Source organism: Sorghum bicolor, chromosome 2, assembly GCF_000003195.3.
Source record: "Sorghum bicolor cultivar BTx623 chromosome 2, Sorghum_bicolor_NCBIv3, whole genome shotgun sequence".
Taxonomy (NCBI): domain Eukaryota; kingdom Viridiplantae; phylum Streptophyta; class Magnoliopsida; order Poales; family Poaceae; genus Sorghum; species Sorghum bicolor.
In genome coordinates this window covers 36,038,653-36,059,040 of record NC_012871.2, presented here as the reverse complement: position 1 = coordinate 36,059,040, position 20,388 = coordinate 36,038,653, and the positions used below count along the sequence as shown (strand labels likewise).

The following is a 20,388-nucleotide window of genomic DNA, read 5'->3' as shown; positions in this document are numbered from 1 at the left end:
TCTTGCACTAAAACTAATACTATCTCTAAGCACACCAAAGTGAGAATCCATATGACAAACATCATCAAGGAGTTCCATCGGGTGCATCCAAATTGATTTCCATGCATATGGTATGTTCCTTGCAAACCGTGCACCTATCTTGCATCAAGATTAGCACTATCTCCAAACAGACCGAACCGAGCATCCACTTGAGCCCCTTCACCTAGGAGTACCAACAAGTGCGTCCAAAATGGTTTCTTAGACTATGGTGCATTAGGTGCAAACTGTGCACCTATCTTGCACCGAAACTAACAATGTCTCCACATGGACCGAAGCGAGATTCCATATGACACACGTCGTCAAGGAGTTCCATCGGGTGCATCCAAATTGATTTCCAAGCATATGGTATGTTCCATGCAAATCGTGCACCTATCTTGCATCAAGACTAGCACTATCTCCAAACAGACTGAACCGAGCATCCACTTGAGCCCCTTCACCTAGGAGTACCAACAAGTGCGTCCAAAATGGTTTCTTAGACTATGGTGCATTAGGTGCAAACTGTGCACCTATCTTGCACCGAAACTAACAATGTCTCCACATGGACCGAAGCGAGATTCCATATGACACTGTGGGGGTATAAACCCCTATACCCTTACGGCTAGACTTGGGCCAGGAGGCTTGGCCCATTACGAGACAAGTTATCTATGGCAATTGTAACCGACTATGATTAGTTTCCAGATCTGTAACCCTGCCCTCCGGACTATATAAGGAGGGGCAAGGGACCCCCCTAGGACACATTATTCTCTCAACACAATCCAATACAATCAGACGCAGGACGTAGGTATTACGCCCACACGGCGGCCGAACCTGGATAAAAAGCTTGTCCGTGTCTTGCATCACCATCAAGTTCGTAGCTTGCGCACCGTCTACCGATAAACTACTACCGTGGGTATACCCCAAGGTAGACTGCCGACTAGCTTTCGTCGACAGTGGCGCGCCAGGTAGGGGGTGTGCGTACAGCTTTTCCGGCAAACAAGATGGTCATCGTTTCGGCTTCCGCGGCCGTGCCTGAAGGCCTCATGTTCACCGTCGGCCAGATCACGTGGACGACGTGCGGCGGCGGCCTCACGACCACGGCTTCGGAAGGAACCCAGATTCGATCTGGGACAATAGCGGCGTTGACTCCGACCACATCGACGCCGAGCACTTGACCACCGCTCCCTCGTTACAAGGGAAGGAAGGTCGACGGCTCGGACCTTTTCCAAGCCTTTGATCGCGTTGATCTTAACCTCCTCGAAGCTTCCAGACTAGTAGATGGGATCCCGCGCCAATCTGATCAAGTCACGCCGACGGACTTTTTCGACTCCTGCCGGCCAACTCGTGTCGTCACACACGAATGGCTGGGTACGTCTCTGACGATAACTTCCACCCCCTCAGGACGGTCCGTCGAACTCAAAGCTGATCCAGATCAAGTTTTCCCTTACGGGCTAAACAACTCAGCCGTTCACTATTCACGGCACATCCAATCCCTTCTCAATGGGACAAGTTGGTTGCCAAAACAGAGCGGTCGACCAGCCCGTCACTACGTCAACATGGTGACGATCTGAGAACTACGGGACGGCCAGGCTTCCAGCACACACACTCCAGCACTGGATCCGTTCCCACCAAAGTTATAAATTCCGAGGACGAAGACTACGACCTGGATCTACCACCGTACCCTCTAAGTTCCTCTCGCTTCCCGGTCTTCCCACCCCGGCGAGGAGACCTCGTCCTCAATGTCAGCGGTGATGAACCGGTCGTCGATGGAGAGACTGACGAGCAGAGGCAGCTCCGCGAGCAGCGCAATACCGACCGCGCCCGACGACGCGCGGACGAGGAACGACAACTCCCGCCGCACAACCTCAGCGACGCTTTCGACTTGGTCAGGGATCAACAAGTCTACAAAATGCCAAGCGCTAACGTGGTCGTTGCTATGGCAAACTTAGACCGACTCTCTGATACTCCCGAGTGCCAGGGTGTCTGGTCCAGCGTACGTGCGCATCTGATCGCCGCGATGGGACAGACAACCACCTTGCTCAAGAGAGTCCAAGCTATCCCCTACGCGGATGTCTCCTCCGACCACACTCATCACAGCCAGACCTCACCACAAGCCAGCGAGCACCACCATAGCCGCTCCCCCAATAATCGCCGGAGGGGCTCACGACGCGATAACGGTGGTCGGGACACCGGCGGCTACTGCGAGCAGAATCGTGGCCGCGGCCTGGAAGTGAACCAGGACAGGGATTTACGACACAACATCCCTCCCAAGGACGCCCGGGACCGCATCAATAGGCGCGCCACGGAAAGAGCAGTGCACGAAAACCTGCGTCGCATTGAGTACGACGCCACGCACGGTCCTCCCGGCCTCAGACAATTTTCCTCACACCTCCGCCAGGTCGTGTGGCCCCGAAACTTCAAGCTCGAGAAACTCAAAAAATATGACAGCAAGGAGAACCCAGAAAACTGGATCACTCTCTATGAGATCACAGTTCGTTCAGCAGCAGGAGACGGGCACGTCATGGCCAACTACTTCCCGGTCGTCCTCGACCAGGCCGGTCATCAATGGCTCCTGGGCCTACCCGAAGACTCTTTCGATTCCTGGGAAGAATTGCGCCAAGCGTTTATCGACAATTTCATCGCTACCTGCGAGCAGCATGGGAACAAGTACGACCTCGAAAGGATAAGGGACAGGAAAAATGAGCCTCTGCGCGATTACATCCGACGATTCTCGGATATGCGTCTTAAGATCCCAAAAATTTCACACGACGAGGCCATATCTGCTTTCATCAAAGGGCTACGCTTCCACGAAGCACTGAGGAACAAACTACTGTGCAAAAGGCCAACGACGATGGCCGAGCTCCTTGCCACAGCTAAGAATTACGCCGACGCCGACGACGCAGAAAAACTCATTCGAGACGACGCGAGAGGTCCCGACCAGCCTCCTCGTCGAGACGACAGTCGTGGTCATTTCGACAACAGGAACCATCGTCGCCCCAACAACCGCGACCACAGAGAAGGTTGGGACAGGCGGCGTGACAATCGCGACGACTTCAGAGGCAAGCGCCCTCACGACCACGACCACGAGGTGAATACGGTCAAGCGTCCCAATGGGCGACGAGACTACCAGGAAGACTACAACAAGACGCTGAAAGGACCATGCCAACTGCACCCAAAATCCAACCACACTATGGAGGAGTGTCACATCCTCAAAAGCATCTACACGCGGCGGGCTGCTCAAGACGACCCCGCCAAGAAAAATAGAAAACAGGACGGGCGCGATCACGAAGACGAGGACGAGGACCAGGATAGGGACCCACGACACCAGTATGTCAGTCCCACCGACGTGGTCCACTCTATCTTCGGGGGCAGGGTCTCTATCGAGTCCAAGCGAGAAAGAAAGCTCTTAAAGAGAGCCTGCCTCAACATAGACAGCACGGATGGCCTGATCGCCGATCCAAAATTTCCTCCCTGGTCGCAAAGGGAGATCTCCTTCAGCAGGAAGGATCACTGGGCCGCCATTCCGGAGCCAGGACGTTTCCCTCTAATACTGGATCCTTGCATCAACAGCATCAGATTCGAGCGCGTACTCGTCGACGGGGGAAGCTCCATTGACATCCTCTTTCGCAATAGCTTGCCTGCTCTCAAGATAACCCCGGCACAGCTAAAGCCCTACGACGCTCAATTCTGGGGAGTCCTGCCGGGTCAAAGTTCAGTACCCCTCGGACAGATAACACTGCCTGTCCAGTTTGGAACATCCAACCACTTTTGAACAGAGTTCGTCAACTTTGTGGTCGCTGACTTTGATGGAACTTACCATGCAATACTGGGCAGACCATCGCTGACAAAGTTCATGGCAGTTCCACATTACTCATATCTGGTCCTCAAAATGCCTACAGAAAAGGGCGTCCTAACTGTTAGAGGCAATGTCTACACCGCATACACTTGCGAGGAGAAAAGCTTCAAGATCACCGAAGCAATCGATCTGTCAATCCGCATGGCAGAAACAGCAGCCCAAGCTGCACAGCTACCTCCCGACCAGCTCCGACTACCCGAGCAGGAGACCAGGGAAGAATTCAAAGTCCAAGGAATACAAGGAAGTACAGCTGGTCGACGGCAGCCCCGAGAAGACGGCCCTCATCGGGGCCAATCTGGACCCTAAATAGGAAGACGCGCTCGTTAGGTTTCTAAGGGACAACGTGAGCGTTTTCGCATGGAAACCAGCAGACATGCCCAGCATCCCACGAAACCTGATCGAGCACTCCTTAAACGTCTTGAAGACCGCAAGACCCATCATGCAAAAGCTGCGACGGTTCGCTCGTGACAAAAAGGAGGCTATTAGGACAGAAATAACACGGCTTCTAGTAGCCGGATTTATAAAAGAAGTGTATCATCCCGATTGGCTCGCCAATCCGGTTCTTGTACGCAAAAAGAATAATGAATGGAGAATGTGCATTGATTACACTGATCTTAATAAACACTGTCCTAAAGATCCTTTCGGTCTCCCTCGCATCGACGAGGTGGTCGACTCAACGGCCGGATGCGAACTCCTCTCCTTTCTAGACTGCTACTCTGGTTATCACCAGATCTCGCTAAAGGAAGATGACCAGATCAAAACATCTTTCATCACTCCTTTCGGCGCATATTGCTACACGACCATGTCCTTTGGACTCAAAAACACCGGTGCCACCTATCAACGGGCCATCCAGCAGTGCCTCCACGACGAGATTCGCGATGACCTCATCGAGGCTTACGTAGATGACGTCGTCGTCAAAACAAAGGATGCGAGCACTCTAATCGCCAATCTAGACTGAACCTTTAAGGCACTAAACAAATACAAGTGGAAGCTTAACCCCAAAAATTGCATCTTTGGGGTCCCCTCCGGTCTACTGCTCGGTAACATCGTCAGCCGTGACGGCATACGGCCGAATCCTTCAAAAGTAAAAGCAGTGCTCGACATGCGACCACCTAAGAATGTCAAGGATATTCAGAAGCTCACCGGCTATATGGCCGCCCTCAGTCGTTTCATCTGTAGACTAGGAGAAAAAGGCCTCCCTTTCTTCAAGCTCTTGAAGGCGTCAGTAAAATTCTCCTGGACAGAGGAAGCTGACGCTGCGTTCACCCAGCTCAAGACCTTCCTCACCTCACCGCCTATTCTCACAACCCCTCAGCCCAATGAAGACCTACTCCTTTACATCGCAGCAACGGATAGGGTTGTCTCCACGGCAGTAGTGGTCGAGCGAGACGAGCCAAGCCACGTCTACAAGGTCCAGAGACCCGTTTATTTCATAAGCGAAGTCTTAAATGAGTCCAAGACCAGGTACCCGCAGATATAGAAGCTCATATATGCCATCCTAATAACGTCCAGGAAGCTTAAGCACTACTTCGACGGCCACCGGATCTTGGTAACCACCAGCTTCCCTCTGGGGACATCCTGCGCAACAAGGATGCCAACGGCAGAATTGTAAAATGGGCAATGGAGTTATGCCCATTCTCCCTGGACTTCTAGAGCCGCACTACCGTCAAGTCTCAGGCCCTGGTCGATTTCATCGCAGAATGGACGGACCTCAACGAACCTCCCGTCTCCGACACCTCCGACCACTGGTCAATGTTCTTCGATGGGTCCTTAAACATCAACGGCGCTGGCGCCGGGATTCTCTTCATGTCGCCTAACAAGGACAAACTACGCTACGTCCTTAGGATCCTCTTTCCGGCGTCAAACAACGTCGCTGAGTACGAAGCATGCCTACACGGCATACGACTAGCCGTCGAGCTGGGAGTCAAACGCCTCTACGTCCATGGCGACTCTGCCTTAGTTATCAACCAGCTCAACAAGGAATGGGACACAACCCACGAGAAGATGGACCTCTACTGCAAAGAAATCCGCAAATGGGAATCCAACTTCTACGGCATAGAGTACACCCACGCGGTTCGCGATAAGAACCAGGCAGCGGATGCGCTGTCAAAGTTAGGGTCGTCTCGAGCCCAAATCCCGCACGGCGTTTCCGTTCAGGACATACACGCGCCGAGTGTGGGCACAGACCTGGTCGAAAAGCAACCTAATGAGGCAATGCTCGTAGACGACGTCACTCCGACAACCACAAGCCGCGACTGGCGCACTCCTTTCATGAGGTACATATCGGACGGATTGGGCTTTCAGGACAAAACGGAGAACGAGCGCCTCATTCGACGATCCAGGAATTACATACTGGTGGATGGCAAACTTATGCGAAAGAACGCAAGTTCTGAAGTGCTGCTCAAATGCATATCCCAAGATGATGGCATTAAGCTCTTAAATGACATACACGCCGGATCCTGTGGCAATCACGCAGCCTCCAGAACACTGGTCGGGAAGGCCTTCCGAGCAGGTTTCTACTGGCCAATCGCGGTCGCCGACGCCGAGAAACTAGTTCGACATTGTGAAGGTTGCCAGTTCTTCGCTAAGAGGACCCACGTACCTGCTCATGAGATTCAGACTATTCCGTCGTCCTGGCCTTTCGCCTGCTGGGGCCTCGACATGATCGGTCCATTCAAACCGTCTTCCGGCAACTTCAAGTTCGTCTTCATGTTAATCGACAAATTCTCGAAGTGGATCGAATACATGCCACTGGTCAAAGCAACCTCCGAGAAAGCTGTGGAGTTCCTTGATCAAATCATACACAGATTCGGGATCCCCAACAGTATAATCACCGACCTAGGCACTCAGTTCACTGGCACTACGTTCTGGGACTTCTGCGATGACAGGGGCATAGTCATAAAGTACGTGTCAGTAGCTCACCCACGGGCAAACGGTCAAGTAGAGCGCGCGAACGGAATGATTATTGATGCCCTAAAGAAAAGGTTGTACACCGAGAACGACAGAGCACCTGATCGATGGATGAAAGAGTAACCGGCCGTGGTCTGGGGTCTCCGAACACAGGCTAGTCGTAATACAGGCGTGTCACCCAACTTCATGGTTTATGGCTCCGAGGTAGTGCTCCCATCTGATGTAACCTTCGGATCTCCAAGAGTTGAAAACTTCGACCAGTCAATGGTCGACGACACGAGGGAGCTTGAAATCAACTGCATGGAGGAAAAGCGTCTAATTTCATGTTTTCGAACAGCAAAGTACCTCGAAGCCATCAGGCGATACCACAACAGGAACATCAAAGACCGTTCCTTCATGGTCGGTGATCTGGTACTCAAGTGGAAAACAAGCCAGGAAGGAACGCACAAGTTATCCACACCTTGGGAAGGTCCCTTTGTGGTCGCCGAAGTCACACGCCCTACATCCTACAGACTGGCGTATCCAGACGGAACACGCGTGCCTAAGTCTTGGCACATAGACAAACTGCACCGTTTCTATCCATAAGTTCCAGTACCTTTTGCTTGTAAGTTCCTTATAATTAGCAATAATAAAAGTTTTCCTTTTTTGCTATATATTGTTTACACGCAGAGTTTTCGACGAGCACAACAATCTTCCTCTGCGGCAAAGATCCTTAACGATTATTAATCAAACACAGTGATACATCACTCAGATAACATTGCAGCGCTCAACATCATGGTCATGACAAAATCAAATTTTATTACAAACTTTATATACAGAGTTTACAATAAACACCCCGCTGGGCGGTTCCTAGTCTACTTCTACAGACTATCCTACAGGCCTACTGCTCGGGCTGATCACCCGCTCGGCCTTGCTGCTCAGATGAAGGGGTCGGGGCCACCAGCGCCTGGCTGGTCGAGACCGCAGGCGTCGACCGCCCATCTCCGGCAATGGACGCTCCCGACAACTCCCTGGCTGACCTGTCTGACCCCGGCTGGTCGGGGGGAGTGGCCGTCCCGCAAAGGTTGATGTCGCCGATCACTGTCGACGACAAGTCAAGCAGGCCAGCACAAAGGTCGTCTGCCTCCTGCGGACCAACCTCCTTGGGGTACCCCCTCTCCAGCCTGGACAGGTCGACCAGAGGATAGTGGGCGCGCACCATGCTGAGGACGTGCGCACCGGCGAATTCCCCGGTGTCCTTGACGAACTGCTGGAGCCAGTCCCATGCCCATTGCGCCTTCTCGACTGGCGTCAGCCTCGATGCGCGCGGCTGGTCTTCAGGGAGCTCGGGGCTGATCAAGTCAAGAACCGGGGCCACTCCTTTCCAAAGCTTGATGCAGTTGGTCTTCCAGGAGTCCCGGTCCTTGATCAGCTCGTCTAAATGCTTTTTGGTATTCACCTTGAGCACTACAAACCAAGTAGGAGGTCAGTTCACGAATAAGGAAAGGAACGTTGAGCAACCAAATAAAAAAGGGGTGGCACGGTTATTACCAGACAACTCCCGCTGTTGCTTAGCTCCTCGCCGGCTCGGCGCCCGGTCTCCAGCGCCCCGGCAAACTCCTGGTCGAGCTGCTCCTTCTCTTGCCGGAGGCGTGCAACCTCCTCCTCCAAGACTGCAGGAACAATCCCCTGGTCAACAAAATTAACCACGTGGCTACACACAGCTGCTCGGAGTATGCGACTGACCTCTCCTTTGCCGATCCTAGTCGGCTAACCGCCGATTGAGGTCGAGAAGGCGCTCTTCCTGTGCATTCATCTCGGCCGCCTTCTCCCAAGCTTCCGACCGAAGCCGGTCCACCTCCGCGGACAGGGCCTTGTTCTCAGCCACAATGCCCTCAATTTGGTCGAAGCACCTTTTCCGGTACTTCGCCGTTTTCATTGCGCCCTGCAAGAGGAACACATGTCGAACCCAGGAACATAGCGCATAAGCGTCGAGCAGCACAAAGGACCACTTACCTTAACCTCGTCCACGAGACGTTTTGCCGCGTGCTCCACCCTTGCGGCCTCCTCCGTCTCCACGAGCTCCTCATGTCCGATGAAGTGGTCCCCGCGTTGGCGCCACACGTAGACGTGCTGGCGACCATCACGGGGATGTTGACGGTCCTTAATGCTCATATTTAACCATCAATTAATCATAGAAAAGGATCCAAATGCAACCAACACCTAGACTTAAGGTTTTATCTGACAGAATTCCACGAGTTTTGGTGTTTGTCTATTTCTGCAGGGGGTTATCAGGAAATATGGAGGAAAGGCCCACACGTCGGGTTTACATAAAGATATTAACGTGCCGCACAATTATCTACCATCTAGAAGAGTCCAGAAGCCACGGGAGCGAACGGGAGACGTAACGGAGTCGGGCACTGGGCGCCCGCCCTCCCCCCTGGACCAATCAGGGTGAAGTTCGGGGATCATGCTCCACCGACCTAATACTTCAAGGAAAACCACACGATCAATGTCGGTTTGATCCGACGGCCCAGATTCACTTGAAGGGACTATAAAACCAGACCCCCCCTGGCCCCTGGAGATATACCTCTTCTACAGAATCAAAGTTAGGGTTTCAATTCTTCATCCAAGTAGAGAGGATCCCTCTAGTTCTTCTAGTTCTACCTCTAGTTCATCTAGATCTAGTTCTAGTTCATCTAGTTCTAGTTCTAGTTCCTCTAGTTCTAGTTCTAGTTAGTTCTAGTTGTAATCTAGAAAATAGGGAGAGAGAAGAGGAGAGCGGAGGAGGACGAGCCGGATTTGTCGGATCTTCCTCAACATTATACTTTTGCAGCATCTGGTTCGTTCTTCATCGTTCTCCAGGTTCTTCAATTCATAATTCCTGAGTTCTTTAATTACTTTTGTTTACATTCAAGTTATTTATTGGATTCCTGCTTGCATCAAGTGCTCAAGTCTTTATAACGCTAGAGTAGTAATTAATAGATTAGACGTGGTGTTTAGTCTTGCAATTACCTGGAATTGCACCCAATCCTGCGGATTGTTGTGGTAGCCTTAGGGTAGTGACAGCCCTAACGGTCGACGTATTCCACCACGTTCGGATCGGTGTTTGTAGGACCGTAGTCAGACCTTCCTAGCCCCCTTCTCATCTCTTTCTGTGGTTAGTGCTCTGATGTCCCGATATAGATAATCTTGAAGTAATTCTTGATTCTTAGATCAACTAGAGAACTCTCAGGAAACTTCCTCTCTTCCCACCAAAAATAATTATATAGTTATCCTTGGGCGATGTTGGATCTTAATTAGTACACTCATGTTCCCTGTGGAAAATCGATACTCTGGAATACTCCTGGGTGAAAGCTACATCGGTATCCGTGCGCTTGCGGATTTTTCTGTTTGCGTTTAAAATACCCAACAAGCTTTCTGGCGCCGTTGCCGGGGAACGGTAGCTGTGCTAGTTTCGAACCAAGTCGTCCGTGTATCCTTTTATTTTCCTTTTTTTACCACAATCACCTTATCATTTTCACCATACCACATGGATTTCACTCTAAGCATTAATGAGCATGGAATTTATTTCATAGCCACTTCATTTACTCCATGCTCATATGCAACATCTTCACAATCTATTGGTCTCTCCAACATCACCACATTCGAGATCTCCAACCCCCTCTTCCTTTCTATTCATAAAAACTTTAAAAGGGCGGTTGTCGATGCATATGTCTATAATAAATTTTGCAGATCTCGTTGAGTTGATCTTGATATAGTTCAGCGTTGGAGGGGAAACCACTTCACTGACATAAATTGATGGTTTCCTAAGGACAAGCTTAGCGTCCTAAAATAAGCACTGATCAGACCATAACATAAACTTTTAATTATTTGCAACATTACCTTGTGTGTTGAGCATATCAGGATAATTGTAAAAATATTCCGTCGGATATTCTTGTCACTAACCTTTCCAGGATTGGAGCAAGAAGATCGGATGAATGACAAGCACAAGGTATGTACAACCAATCATCATACAACATTGAATTAAATTCATCCAAACTTGAATTTTGCAAAATTCAAGCTTGGGGGAGTACTTTACATAAAAACATCCTTTGCCATGTTGCTATGTTGGTTGTCCCTACCTTTGAGACATGCTCAATTTGTTAAATACTAATCACACTACTTCATCTCCACTTGAGTAGATCTCTATAAATGCCCTCATGCTACCTCTATTTGCTTTAGTATATGTCTAGGTTTGGAGTAGTTTCATTTATCTCTTAATTAAGCATGGTGCTTAGTTAGGAATGTTGATCTTACTTCCAAGGGGTTTTAAATTAAGCATGGTGCTTAGGTTAAAATGCCCTCCTAAATCAAATTAGACATGGTGTCTAGGTTGATTTTTGAGCCGATAGTATGCTATAGTAGATATTGGATATTTTGTTGGACTAACCCCTGCAGGAAAACTTTCAATATCGACCTGGGAAGTCCTGAGATAAACTCACATTGGAGACAAAGAGAGAGACACATGAAGTTTAACAATTTACACAAGGAAAGCATAGCTTTCAAGAGATGTTGCATAGAGGGTGCCACAAACACGTTGCACAACCGCTAAGAAAGGAAAGCTTCCACAAGGTGATATTGTCTTCAAGTAAGGTAACATCTTAAGGTACTTGACTATCACTTTTATAAAGCTTCTCCTTTGTTCTGGCGTTCACATGAATAAAAGAGACAAACATATATGATTTACAACTTTAGATTAACCAACCCAATCAATTCAATATGTTTAGTCCTTTCATCTTTGTGATCCCACACTCCTAATCATATGAACTAAAATGTTGCACACTCAATCTTTGGAAAATGATAGTCATGTAAAGAAAAAACATTTACTTAGATAGATTATCTTTCCATTAGGTTGAGCGATCTGATCTGACAAATGTTTTAAATGTTACACTCATGATCTTATTATCCATTAACTTTGTCTTGCTCACTATGCTTAAGGTTAGAGAGAACAAATACAATTTTGGTTCTGTTGGTGTGTTCCACTAACAGGGCCCATGCACTTGATCTCTGCCTTGTCTTTATGAGTAGGTACACTTCGAGCAAAATATACAGGACTTTTACAACTCCCAGACTCCACCAAGTGAAGTACCTAGATCTACGAGCACAAACACACTGGAGATACTGGACACTCAGGCAATCACTGCCCTGAGATGCTTGAGGATGTAACTATTGGAATAACCCCGTTGTGGAAGTAATTACTGACCTTCTGCCAGTCAAGAGAGGCGATCCAGGACGCCCCGTCATCCCGATCTCCATCGGCATGGCGGACTTCCGAGAAGCACTCTACAACTTTGGCTCCAGCGTCAACATTATGCCCAAGGGAATATTGAAGAACCTCTACGTCCGAGTTGGTACCTTGTACGTCCCAGCAGACTTCGTAGTGATAGAGACCAGTTCTGATGAGGGGGCACCCATCATCCTAGAGAGGCCATTCGGGAGCTGTCATCTACGCTACTGCTGCCAAGATCAGTTTCTACATCAAGGGAACGAAGGAGACATTTTCCTTCAAGAACAAGACTACACAAATCTCAGAGCAATCCCGACATGAACCATGGAAGAGGACCAACAGGAGGAACGGGAACAAGCAAATGTGGACCAAGTCAGCTCAGATGGTCACTACAGTTCAAGGAGAAGACACTCTACGACACCGGATCTAACGTCAACATAATGGCCGCCGTCACTTATCAGCTCCTGCATGGAACCATGCCCCTACAACCGACATACATTCAGCTCCAAATGGCAGATCAGACATTCCGTAAGGTTATTGTCATGGGAGAAGATGAGTACAATCCACCCGTCATCCTTGGAAGACCGTTCCTCAGCACCGTTAAAGCAATCATCTACATTGGAACCAGAGAAGTCCACATGCACTTCCCCTCTGAGAAGGTACGCCGCTGTTTTACTGACCCTAACTATATAGTTGAAGACTCTAAGCAGGTCAGGACAAGAAGAAGACGACGCAACCGCAACCAGAGGAGGCAAATTTCAAGGACGGATGGGCAGACTATGAAGGAGAAGTAGTAAGGTCTGAAGACATACAGCTTGAACAGAATTTTCCTGAGGAGACCGTAGCACCGAGTCAAGTGTGGACAGAGAAGATAGTTATACATGAAGAGCAGGCTCCACCGGAACCACCGACTACGCCATCCAGCGAATCCTAGGACGATTGAGAAAACAGAGAGTCCCGTTCGGAGGACGTAAAAACACCGAACGCCTTGCCAAGAGGTAAACTTGGTAGTTATCTTTTACCTTTCAATTATTTAAAATAGTTTGCTTAGTTAATCATATTCATATCATCTTGAAAAGAACATAAAAATGTTAAAAATAGTAAGCCCCATGTGAGTATGCTCATGGCATAAAACCCATAAGTACATTCACTGTGGTGGCATAAAAAAATAAAATAAATATATTCCTGTCCTATAAAAATGAAAATATAAAAATAAATTTATGATCCTACCAAAGAAAGTAATATTTATTGAGGAGGCTCAACATGATAAAGGCTAGATATTTATGCTAACACTTAACTAGTTCCACAAAGCTTTGTTGTCTATTTGAGCTCCACAGAATTCAAGGATCAAAGAAGACTAGCAGACGGAGGACATCCTAATCGCTGTCAGGGTGCTGCCACATTCAAATACACCTCCACCACCTGCTAGCTACATCAGAAGGAATTACGTCAAAACCCAGCTTGGGGGAGAGCAACCCCATTTATCCAGCTAAGTGCTCTACTCATGTTTATACTTTACTTAAATAATAAAAAAGATGCACAATCATAAAAACCCAAATAAAGATTTTGTGCTTATATATATATCTTTGCTTAGTTTGCTAAATAAATAAATAAATAAAATTTGCTATGAACCCTCATGATAAGCTCTCACATGGAAAGATGAATAGTTGCTCTGCCATGACTAGTTCTCAAAATTGAAATCTCTCTCAAGTTTAGGCATCACTGTTATTAATTAAGATTTGCTCTAAACCTGAACTTGTGGGGAGAGTACTTCATCTAAAGTCTAAGTCGTTAACGGATACGATATGGAAAGGTTGAGCTGCTGTTTATCTGTTCCTAGAGATGCTAGAATTCTGGAGAATTTTATCTTTGAAAATCTTTAAAATGTTACATGATGAGTTCCTGTATGATGAGAGTTTAAATTCCTACCACAGCCATATATACATGCTTGCTAGACTTTGAGCCACACATTTACTTTTTACTACTTATGAGCATTGAGTGTGGTCAAGCTGTGTAGACCCTTAGGAGCTTGTCATGTGGTTAAATCAAGATTCACTTGCACGTTCACTCACACATGCTACTTCTACTCCAGAAGTACCATCCACATATATATATCCATTTCCATCTCCAGAACCACCCAAAAATATTCTACTCCTAATCCGGGAGAGAATAGCCAAAAATATTCCTGTTTTTCCCCTGTGAAATAAATGCTCAAGTTATCTTGTTACTACCACTTGCTATATTATCTCATGAGATGAGTGCTCTAAAAAAAAGAAAAAAAATATATATATACGAGGAAATAAAAAGGGGCAAGTGCCCGGAACCTCGAAGAAAAGAAAAAGTGAGACGAGAGGTAAAAAAGGACAAGTGTCCGATAGTAGAATTAGGGGTACAAGATACCCACCTGAGAGAAAAGAAAAAGAAAACATAGAGCATCCCATTCTCCTTAAAAAGTTTCAAAAGTGCAAGAAAGGTATGTATCCCCTCAAAAGAGCATAAGTAGAATTAGACTTTCACCATTGTTATCACCATCATCACCATACACCATTCATTCGCCACACATGCACATCTTGATTTGACTTATTGACTTGTTCTTTTGGATCCATGGTTTGACTATGCAATAAATGTCTTGTAAGTATGTATTAGTTGTCTCCCACCTATGAGCTCCAGATATCAAAAGCCTTATTAGAGTAGGGTGAGAGAGAAGGCAATGCCACTATGCCTTATACCACAAATACCACATACTTTGAGAGAAGGCATATACCAATACTGCCTTGGTAAGGATCCAGAAATACTACAAAAGAGAGACTAGAGAGAGTCATACAAGGAATCTCTGAGTTTTATTTGAAAATCTACAAAAACTCCAGAGCTATAGTTGATCAAGAATAAGAGACATGGTGTTTGACTAGACCGTTCAATCTTTTAACTACTCAAGACAGAAGTGACGGTTACAAGTCCCATGGTGAAAGGTAAATGAGTAAGTTTTAAGTCTTAACAGTTTACTCTAACCAGAGATGAGATCTTGTTTAAACGCATGTGTATCTTTAAGTTATGAAACCACTGCAGAAACTCTTGAGTTCATCTTTGCTCAGGGACGAGCAAAGGTTAAGCTTGGGGGAGCTTGTTGACGGTCCTTAATGCTCATATTTAACCATCAATTAATCATAGAAAAGGATCCAAATGCAACCAACACCTAGACTTAAGGTTTTATCTGACAGAATTCCACGAGTTTTGGTGTTTGTCTATTTCTGCAGGGGGTTATCAGGAAATATGGAGGAAAGGCCCACACGTCGGGTTTACATAGAGATATTAACGTGCCGCACAATTATCTACCATCTAGAAGAGTCCAGAAGCCACGGGAGCGAACGGGAGACGTAACGGAGTCGGGCACTGGGCGCCCGCCCTCCCTAACTGGGCGCCCGCCCTCCCCCTGGACCAATCAGGGTGAAGTTCGGGGATCATGCTCCACCGACCTAATACTTCAAGGAAAACCACACGATCAATGTCGGTTTGATCCGACGGCCCAGATTCACTTGAAGGGACTATAAAACCAGACCCCCCTGGCCCCTGGAGATCATACCTCTTCTACAGAATCAAAGTTAGGGTTTCAATTCTTCATCCAAGTAGAGAGGATCCCTCTAGTTCTTCTAGTTCTACCTCTAGTTCATCTAGATCTAGTTCTAGTTCATCTAGTTCTAGTTCTAGTTCCTCTAGTTCTAGTTCTAGTTAGTTCTAGTTGTAATCTAGAAAATAGGGACAGAGAAGAGGAGAGCGGAGGAGGAGGAGCCGGATTTGTCGGATCTTCCTCAACATTATACTTTTGCAGCATCTGGTTCGTTCTTCATCGTTCTCCAGGTTCTTCAATTCATAATTCCTGAGTTCTTTAATTACTTTTGTTTACATTCAAGTTATTTATTGGATTCCTGCTTGCATCAAGTGCTCAAGTCTTTATAACGCTAGAGTAGTAATTAATAGATTAGACGTGGTGTTTAGTCTTGCAATTACCTGGAATTGCACCCAATCCTGCGGATTGTTGTGGTAGCCTTAGGGTAGTGACAGCCCTAACGGTCGACGTATTCCACCACGTTCGGATCGGTGTTTGTAGGACCGTAGTCAGACCTTCCTAGCCCCCTTCTCATCTCTTTCTGTGGTTAGTGCTCTGATGTCCCGATATAGATAATCTTGAAGTAATTCTTGATTCTTAGATCAACTAGAGAACTCTCAGGAAACTTCCTCTCTTCCCACCAAAAATAATTATATAGTTATCCTTGGGCGATCTTGGATCTTAATTAGTACACTCATGTTCTCTGTGGAAAATCGATACTCTGGAATACTCCTGGGTGAAAGCTACATCGGTATCCGTGCGCTTGCGGATTTTTCTGTTTGCGTTTAAAATACCCAACAGGGGACGACCTTGGATCTCCTCCACGTCATCGTCAGAGGCCGTCCGGGTCTCCTCGTTCGCCGAACTGCCACCAGCTGTGGTCGCAGGCATCACTGGCCCCTGGTCTAGGCCAGGGGAGCCTACGGGCGACGAGTTCCCTGCTCGGGGCGGTGTTGGGACTCCCCTTTCTTCGCCTGGAGGAGTCAGGGCTCTGCTCTCCTCCTCCACAACGTTACTCGGGGGAGGCGTCCTCGCAGCTTCCTCGTTCCTCGTCGGGGTGCTCGCCGTGGCACTTGCTGGGGCCGGATGCTCCTCGGTGCTCGTGGCAGTGGTTGTCGCCGCAGGCTGCTCCGTGGTCTGCGGCGGGGCGTCCCCAACGGCAGCCACAGGCTCGGCCGCCCTCTGGCCTGCAACGTGGTCAGGGTCGACGTTCGATGCCGCGCTAAATAACAAGACGACAATTAAACAATGTCAGAAACAGCAACAAAATGCAGAATATCACAATAAGTAAGATTGCAAACTTACAGGTCAGAGCGCCTGTGTGTCGCGGTGAACCTCCTCCTGGTCCTACCGGTCGGTGCCTGCGCCCCCGTCTCTACAACGCGCGTCGGCTCGACGTGCGGTGCAGGAGGGTCGCTAGTCACCCGACCAGTGGTGGCCGGCGCAACGTCCGGACGATTGCGCGGCCTCCGGACCAGAGAAGGCGCGGCCTCCTCTTCCTCGTCGTCGTCGTCGGTGATCCGGACGAGCCGACGGCGCTTTGGCGCCTTGCTGCTCTCCGCCGGCAGCGTCTCCGCAGGAGACGCATCCGCTACCAGCGGCCTTTTCCCCGCCACTCTGTCTTCGGTGGTCGGGGCGGGGCGGTCCTGTTCCTCCTCACTGCTGGTGTATCGAGGACACCGAGCAGCGTCGACTTCTGGTGGGTCTACCCCCGCGGGGTTCTCCATGCCAGGCACCAGTGATATGTACACTGCGCACCGGTCAACGTCTCCAATCTGCAGCAAAAATAAAAGACAAATCAACAACTAGGAGAACAAGTGCTCAGAAAGCAAAATCGGTTCACAACATTACCTTGGGAGCTGGTCGTCCTAGCTTGAAAGCCTGTATCCGATCACCACTCCGGACGAAACTGTTGTCTGCAAAGTTGAACAGCTCATTCAACAGCTATTGCACTTCCGTCTTCTCCAAGACCTCAGGACTCATCCTGGTCGGATCCTGGCTCCCAGCGTATTTGTACGCCGAGTGCACCCTCTTCTGGCAGGGCATCACTCGGTGACAGATGAAGTTGCCGACCACTCCTGGCCCGTCCAAACGGGACCAGTCGATCAGCTTCATGAGGTCTTTCACCTGACCAGCGAACTCCTGGAGGTCCGTCCAGCTGACTCTCTTCTTAGGGATGTAACCCACGTCGCAGAACGTGGAGCTGCCCGGCTCTTCCGTGACGTAGAACCACTTCATGTACCATTCGGTGAGAGAAGTATTCCACGGGCAGTTGAGATACCGGTTCTTCATCCCGTCACGCAGATTGAGGTATACTCCACCTGCAATCTTGGTGCCCCCAACTGCTCCCTTCTTCCTCAAACAAAAAAGGTAGCGGAAAAGATCGAAGTGCGGCTCTATCCCAACATAGGCCTCGCACAGATGGATGAAGGTAGAAATAAGAAGAATGGAGTTCGGGTGCAGGTTGCAGATCCCGATCTCATAGTAAAGAAGGAGACCCTGGAGAAAAGGATGGACAGGAATCCCAAAGCCCCTCTTGAAAAAATCCTCAAAAACAACGATCTCACCAGCACGAGGTTCGGGATAACTCTCCCCTTCCGGCGCCCTCCAGCCGCCGAGCTCTTGGCTATGCAGCAGCCCCATGCCGACGAGGTCATTGAGAGACCTGGCGCTGCTCCGGGATTTTTTCCACTCCTTCGCCATCAGCTCACTCCTTTTCTCCGAGTCGCTTTTTGCCATTGAAGCTGCTGAAGCACTCGCAAGCTGGATGATCAAGGATGGAGGTTCCAGAGGAAGGAATGGCAAGAACAGAGGGCTTGAAAGCAATGGCAATGTAACGATTATGGGTGAAGAGTCAAGCCTTTATAAACAACGGCTCCACCCTTTCCACTTCTCGCATTCTTGGGAAGCGAGCGGGCCCAGCGGCGGATGCGCCGTTTTGGTTTTCAACAATTACCGGCAGTTAATACGATGGCTTTCTTATACAATTGATGGTTTCCTTTTTCTTGAACCGCGCAAAGAGCGGCTGTACAGTTGCCAGGCGCACCTTTTCACGCAGCTATCTGATGACATGCCAGGATGTCTCGTCACATCACACATTAATGCGGTAAGATGCTTTTTTCAAATAAAAGACAAAAATTGGTGGAGGATCAACGATTCTTGGGGACTGCACCGACCACCGAGCACTGTGTGCTCGGGGACTGGTCGACCAGTCTGCCAGTTTGGAGATCTGGGGACTGCACCGACCACCGAGCACTGTGTGCTCAGGGACTGGTCGACCAGTCTGCCAGTTTGGAGATCTGGGGACTTCACCGACCACCGAGCACTGTGTGCTCGGGGACTGGTCGACCAGTCTGCCAGTTTGGAGATCTGGGGGCTTATCGACCATTGAGCACTGCACGCTCGGGGACTGGTCGACCAGTCTACTAGTTCAAAAAACTAGGGACTGTACCGCCCATCAAGCATTCTCTATTCAGGGACTGGTTGATAAGTCTATACGATGGCAAACGAGCATGATATGCTCGGGGACTGGATAATTTTAATTTTTCTAGACCTTGCTACAAGGCTCATACTTCGCCTTCCAGCAAGCTCGGGGACTACATCGGTACGATGCATCTGGCACCACGTACCTACGTCACCTACTACCAGGCTCAGGGACTAAGTGGGCACACTTCACCTTGCGGTGAACTTGCTTGCTTTTTTGCCAGAGCATACTTTTTGTACAAGTAAAGTGGGCACACTTCATCGAGAAAAGAAATATTTTTTCTTAAGAGCACCATGCATTCTTCGAACAATCAGCTTTTTCGACGCTAATGTTGGACAACTATCTTTTGAGTTGGTCAAGGTACCATTGCAACTGTTTAGGCGACTTTCCTGCTTATTGAAGACGTCAAGTTTCACTGGTCGAAGAAGCTCAAGACGGCGTGTTACTTCACAATACATGGTGCTCGGGGACTAGCTGTGGGGGTATAAACCCCTATACCTTTACGGCTAGACTTGGGCAAGGAGGCTTGGCCCATTACGAGACAAGTTCGAGGCTTGATCCGACCGCTCGGAGTTTCGCAAGGAAACAAGACGTGGAGATCAAGCAGGATTCTAGTCGGTTAGAATAGGAATTGATATCGAACTATCTATGGCAATTGTAACCGACTAGGATTAGTTTCCAGATCTGTAACCCTACCCTTCGGACTATATAAGGAGGGGCAAGGGACCCCCCTAGGACACATTATTCTCTCAACACAATCCAATACAATCAGACGCAGGACGTAGGTATTACGCCCACACGGCGGACGAACCTGGATAAAAAGCTTGTCCGTGTCTTGCGTCACCATCGAGTTCGTAGCTTGCGCACCGTCTACCGATAAACTGCTACCGTGGGTATACCCCAAGGTAGACTGCCGACTAGCTTTCGTCGACACACACGTCGTCAAGGAGTTCCATCGGGTGCATCCAAATTGATTTCCAAGCATTTGGTATGTTCCATGCAAACCGTGCACCTATCTTGCATCAAGATTAGCACTATCTTCAAACAGACCAAATTGAGCATCCACTTGAAACACTTCACCTAGGAGTACGAACAAGTGCGTCCAAAATGGTTTCTTAGACTATGGTGCATTAGGCGCAAACTGTGCACCTATCTTGCACTAAAACTTACAATGTCTACAAACGGACCGAAGCAAGATTCCATATGGCACATGTCATTTAGGAGTTCCATTGGGTGGGTCCAAATTGATTTCTAAGCATATGGTTGTTCCT

The 20,388-nt window shown here is 48.6% G+C and overlaps 1 protein-coding gene across 1 annotated transcript; it reads right to left on the bottom strand.

The window, feature by feature from the left end:
• Nucleotides 7,043-18,336, bottom strand: LOC110432674 (mucin-7-like). The gene is made up of 5 exons (XM_021453455.1): nt 18,201-18,336; nt 17,485-17,549; nt 17,314-17,408; nt 16,443-16,855; nt 7,043-7,077 (listed from the first exon to the last, which is right to left on the bottom strand). Exons 1-5 carry the CDS (start codon nt 18,334-18,336, stop codon nt 7,043-7,045), a joined length of 744 nt encoding a protein of 247 aa, XP_021309130.1.

Excerpts from the sequence above, each read along its gene's own strand:
- LOC110432674 (XM_021453455.1), bottom strand. The coding sequence starts at position 18,336 with ATGGCGAAGGAGTGGAAAAAATCCCGGAGCAGCGCCAGGTCTCTCAAT. Across the intron at positions 17,550-18,200 it reads TTATCCCGAACCTCGTGCTG|ACAACAGTTTCGTCCGGAGT; the intron begins GTGAGATCGTTG and ends TCAACTTTGCAG. Across the intron at positions 7,078-16,442 it reads TGACGTGGAGGAGATCCAAG|TTGATTTCAAGCTCCCTCGT; the intron begins GTCGTCCCCTGT and ends TCCTCCATGCAG.